Source organism: Nannobrachium achirus (genome assembly GCF_963921795.1).
Source record: "Nannobrachium achirus genome assembly, chromosome: 18".
Lineage (NCBI taxonomy): Eukaryota > Metazoa > Chordata > Actinopteri > Myctophiformes > Myctophidae > Nannobrachium > Nannobrachium achirus.
Window position 1 is genome coordinate 35,300,849 of NC_137825.1, and position 5,598 is coordinate 35,306,446.

General features: G+C 48.4%; 1 protein-coding gene across 1 annotated transcript; it reads right to left on the reverse strand.

Annotated features, from left to right (window-relative positions):
* Positions 1-458: 458 nt before the first annotated feature.
* LOC308303746 (pyridine nucleotide-disulfide oxidoreductase domain-containing protein 1-like) lies at positions 459-2,021 on the reverse strand (the record flags this gene model as incomplete). The annotated part of the gene is made up of 1 exon (XM_080748242.1): positions 459-2,021. The coding sequence occupies one exon, from the start codon at positions 2,019-2,021 to the stop codon at positions 570-572; it is 1,452 nt and encodes a 483-aa protein (XP_080604368.1). The 3' UTR covers positions 459-569.
* Positions 2,022-5,598: the final 3,577 nt, after the last annotated feature.

Sequence of the window (5,598 nt, forward strand, 5' to 3'; positions counted from 1 at the left end):
ACAGCGAGGGTTATACACTGCCGGCCAATCACAGCGCATCTTGGAGTGGGGTCGCTAGGGCGGCCATATTTGTAGTCTCCCGTGTTTCTCTATACTCGGGTGCACGTTGAAGCAAGGGTGAAGGAGTGTATCTCCGGAATGGCTGAACGCACAGGAACCAGGGACCCCTCAAAAGATAGATCTCGGCGAGGTGGAGGCAGACGCGGGGGTGTGAGAACCGAAAAACGGACGAAAGACGCGGACGTGACCGAGGTTTGCTATAGAGCTACTGACCACAAGTTGAGCAACTTACACAGTATAGCTTTAAGTAAAAAGAAGATTCGCACCTCACTCACTTCGCACAGGTGTGATTTTTCTTTTTACTCATCATGGACATGACACACGTGCATATCTCCTTGTATGGGCCGTTCTGTCCGTGACATCAGCTGTGGTGATGTCGGTCTCTGCGTACTTTCTATGACATTAGTCTTGTGTGCTCATGCGGACATAGGGACCTACACACAAAGCCAGACGTAGGAGTGGTTAGCACCGCTCAAAAATCAGAGTACTTCTTCCACCACTGCTGGAAGTCAGTCAAAGTAGTCCTCTATATCGATGTTGGGGTTGAGCAGCTCGTCTCCGTAGGGCGTCAGGTCCATCTGATTGAGGATCAGGTTCTCAAACGTCTCCTCCAGGTCCGTCTCGCCAATGAGCACTGCCCCCACCATCCTGCCCTCGCTGAGAACCACCTTGACGTACTCCTGGCCTTCGGTGAAACGCACCAGCAGCTCTTGATTGAGCCCCAGCCCCTGGCCATTGAACTTCCCCAGCAGCACAACCTTATAGCTGAAGAACCTGGTGATGTGCGCGAAGAGCTCAAAGCAGAAGTCCAGCTCTATCGGCTCTGACAGGACGTGTGCCGCCATGCAGCGGCCCGCGTACCAGCCCATCTGACGGGCCTGTGTCCACAGGCGCATCTGCTGCCACAGCGGGCTGTGCTCCCAGCACGCGCTGCACGAGTCACCTGCTGCATAGACATCCGCTTCTGACGTCGTCATGTGGTCGTCCACACGCAAGCCACCGTCGTGCGCCAGCGCAAAGTTATTGCCTTGTAGAAACGGCTCTGTGTTTGGCACCACACCGGTGGCGCTGACGATGAAGTCGCAGCCGATGGTCTTCCCATTGGTCAGCCGGACGTGAAGCGGCCAGGATCCTGCCTCGGATACGGGCGCGTCCAGCTCCTCACGGGTGTAGATCTTGTCCACTTCGCATTCATACTCCACTGACACTCTGTGAGCGTCCTTCTGTTCTTCTCCTCTGAGCGTGATGCATTCATGCCAGTCTGGCCCCAGAGCACTGCCAGGCTCTGCAGGGTGCGAGGGTCCAGGCCTGGCCTGCTCTACGGTGTAACGGACCCTCTTGCAGGTAGCTGTGCCTCCCTCTGGTCTGTCTGCCTCCAGGGAGGGGATCAGGAACCGTGCAGCTCCGGCATCAAAGAAGGTGTTCCCGATGGCTTTATCTTTCACAGCCCACACCACCTCACAGCCCTGCACCTCGTACACCAGCTCCAAGGCGATCCCACCATTGCCAACGACAACAATCCTCTTTGCCTTGGACAAGCGCTTCTGAAACTCCAGGGCACTGTCCGTGTCTCGTATTCCCAGCACAAAAGGGTTGTCCTTGGCCAGGAGCTTTGGTCTGGCCCCGCTGCAGATGCACAGTTTCTCGTAACTCACCTCCAGCCCATCCGCGGTCCGCAGCGTGTGTTTCCGTGCGTGGAGGGCTGCGACAGTGGACTGGATGACAGTCAGGTTGGGATACTTCTCCTCCAGAACACTGGAGGGCCGTTCGGCGACGTCAAACTGCTCCAGCATCTTGGACACCTGCTTGAAGTTCTGCACCGTCTTGATCTGAGGCGCTGCCGTGACCAAAGCCACGCCGGCAGACGGGAACCGGGACAACAGCTGCTCAACGCACGTTACACCTGCGATGCCGCCTCCCACGACCACAAACTGGAAGGCTTTCTGATTTTTAGCTGCCATTGTGAAGCTACTTGTATGAATTGAGTTCAAAGGCACTCCAATGCAAACAGCTTTCTTGCGGTTGTTATCCTTTTAGTTGACTTGTATCAGTGAACTAACTGTACAGTTCTGTACTCCTATGCAAACTTATAATAAAGTATTCAATCAATATTTAATTATACCATCTATGCTGTGCGACTACATAGAGAAAACCCAAGGAAGTGAAACAGTTCAAACAGTCCACAAATGCAGGAAACCACCTGTGTTTGATGAAACAAAAAGATGAACAATCCCCCCGGACAGGTCTCTCTGTACTCTGTAGTGTGTACGACCTGATAAAAATGGTCAATATAAGGGTTCGTTTGTGTAAAGTGTTCAGTTCACCTCCAGCTTTTAGCCAAACATGTCGAAGTCGATGATGACGCACTTTGATGACGTTATGTGACGCTTGGTAAACAAACACGGCTGTCGGCCATCTTTGATGCCGTTGCAATGGAGATTTCATTTGGGGAATACGCTTCTTCTTTTAACTACGTCAAAAAGTTCATTTCTGTAGAGGACACGTTGCGCGTGTGAGCCGTGGTGAAAAGTAGACAAGCAGCGGCTCACGGACATTTGTTTGGATCCGTGAAATTCGTCGGAGTTCTTTCGTTATAGTTACATACCTTTCTGGCTTTTGTGTGGAGAATTCCTAAATGGAGCCAGTAGCTAGAAGAGACGTCCCGTACCAGAGCTAGGCAGGAACGTGATTTTTAAAAATGTTTGCGTGTGTTTTGGTTTCATTTTGATGTTTTAATGTAATTCCACAGGTCATATTCTTTGGTTTTTTTTATTAGTATATTATTGCAGCAGCAAATCAGTCACCAGTAGTGACCATGCTTATTCTCCCCAATCTCTCCACTACATACTGCATAGGGTGGCATACTGCATAGGGTACTTTTATGCCTCAAAATCATAGCTTTATTATTATTATATGCGCATATCGAAAAGTGTCTCCTGCTATCTATACATTTTTGTGACACTGTTGTATAGGCCTATATATGTTTTGTTGCGACCGTAGGTCGCATTTACTACCAAAACCTCCACCGGCTGTCCGTGGGTGAGTGAGTGAGTCAGTCCGTCCGTCACACTTTTGCCCTGCTCATATCTCCACAACCGTTGCCCCCATCCATGCCAAATTTTGCACACACACTCCTTGACTGCCAAACTACAACCTCCAAGGACCCCCGGAGCCCCAGGGACCCCCAGGTCCCTGGGGGACCCCCAGATGTAAAAAATGACCAAATGTGCTCACACGTCACACTTTTTCCCTGCTTATATCTCCGCACCCGTTGACCCGATCCATGCCAGATTTTACACACACACTCCTTGCCTGCACAAGTAGGGTGATGAACTCTGTGCTCTGTGGCGTCACCACCAACCAACAAGTGTCGTCACATCACATGTGACGACACTTGTATGTGACGACACTTGTTGGTTGGTGGTGACGAAATGAGGTTGAGTGACCTCATTGGTTATGAGTTACGACACTTGTTTGTTGGTGGTTATACGCGTCGTCGACACTTGTTGGTGACGTCGCCGAGAACGCTGCTCCCTCATTGGCTAAAGCCTCTGCCTCTGTACTTTCAGCCACCCACATACAGCACTCATCACATGAGTGCTCTGCTGGTGCAAGTAATCATAATAATAAACAGGTAGGCCTATATTAAGTAGCTTAGGTCAATGGTTCCCAAACATTTTCTACAGCACTCATCACATGAGTGCTCTGCTGGTGCAAGTAATCATAATAATAAACAGGTAGGCCTATATTAAGTAGCTTTAGGTCAATGGTTCCCAAACATTTTCAAACACTTTCATCTTGTTATAACCCCTCTATGACTATGTAGTCTATGTATGGTACGGTAGCGCCGCAAAGGCCTTAAAAACAAGGCTCCAATCATCCAAAAATAAACTGGTTAGGCTACTGCTTATAGGACTCATTTTGACCCTGATCGTTTTGAAAGGGTGGAATGGCTCAGGGTAGTTGACAGAGTACAATATCTTGCAATGGGCCTGGTGTACAAGATACACGACTACGCCGCGACCGTACGCAGAGATACCCATGTACCTTTCAAACTACATCCAAAACTTCAGAGATGTCCACTATCACAACAACAGAGGCAGCTCCACTAATCACGTCCTATAAACGGGTGGGGGTTCAGGGTAGCACTATAACCATTCATACATTTATCATTTGGAATACCATCTTTTCGGTGGTGTAGGGCAGGGGTCTTCAATGTCTTCAGAGAGAAATGAAACGGGGGACCCCCACCACGGGGACCCCCCACCACATATTGTATTAAATTGTTGCAGATTACACTTTTTCAGAGACTTGTTTGACGTTGTTGTTGTTTTTTGTTCACATGCATTTTAAGACATTTAAACACTCAATACTTGGTGTGCTCTTTTTTCCCTCTACATCAAACCTCTTTGCGGAAAATAGATGATACAAGCTCTGCAATGCATTGTGAGCTTGTAGATCTGCTATTTTTACTTTTTTTTTTTACTATTTTTGCTATAATTGCGACTGAAGGTAGCAGTTTACCATGAGAAACGTCACAGCTTGTCTCCGTGTGCTACGTGTACGTGTAAAAATGTGTCATCATGATGTCATCATGCTCTGATGTCACTGTGATGTCAGGGGAACCACTCTAACAGAATGGGTTTGCTGCTCTGACATCACACTCTGGCTTCACTGTGATGTCACACTAACATGGAGTTCTCTGATGTCATAATGATGCCCTGTTAGAGAGTTCCCTGTGATGCCAGGGGAACAAATCACTTTTATGCCCATATATGGAGATCCCTGATGTCCACATCACTGTGGCGCAACCTCGCCGCCAGGGGAACCACTCTACCAGAATGGGTTTGCCACTCTAACAGAATCCCTTTTATGCCCATATATTGAGTTCCCTGATGTTATCAATATTAATGATGCCCTGTTTGAGATCCCTGTGATGCCAGGGGGTACAAATCCCTTTTATGCCCATATATGGAGATCCCTGATGTCCACATCACTGTGAGGGCGAGGTCGCTTGTCGTCCTGAGGCGTCTTACTAGTAGGCCTATAATGTGATTCGAATATGGTTAAGTGGCTAATCTGATCTTTCATTTTTAATTCTATTTTTGGTAAATTATTTGATGATACACACACACACACACACACACACACACACACACACACACACATCTTTGTCACATCATAGGTTTATACAGGTGCAAAAAAACAGTGGTTGAAATTCGTTTTTCTTCCTTCATCAAATTATTAAGCAACATTATTGCTTCTAAATATCGGTTTCGATATTATTATTTGTCAGCCCAGGGCCAGGCATGCAGCCCACTAGCAAAAAGCAGCAGCAGCAGCAGCAGCAGCAGGAAGTTACAAATACTTTGATAGGGGGGGAGGAGAAAGGAGAAAAAAGTGACACACATCGGTTGTGTGACAGGTCACGTGATCCGGAAGGTGGGGGGAGCTGCTGATGTTCCAGCAGAGAGCAGAGAGCCTCTCTAGTCCAGCCTGCCTGCATTCCTCCTCTCCCCACAAGACTGACTACGAAAA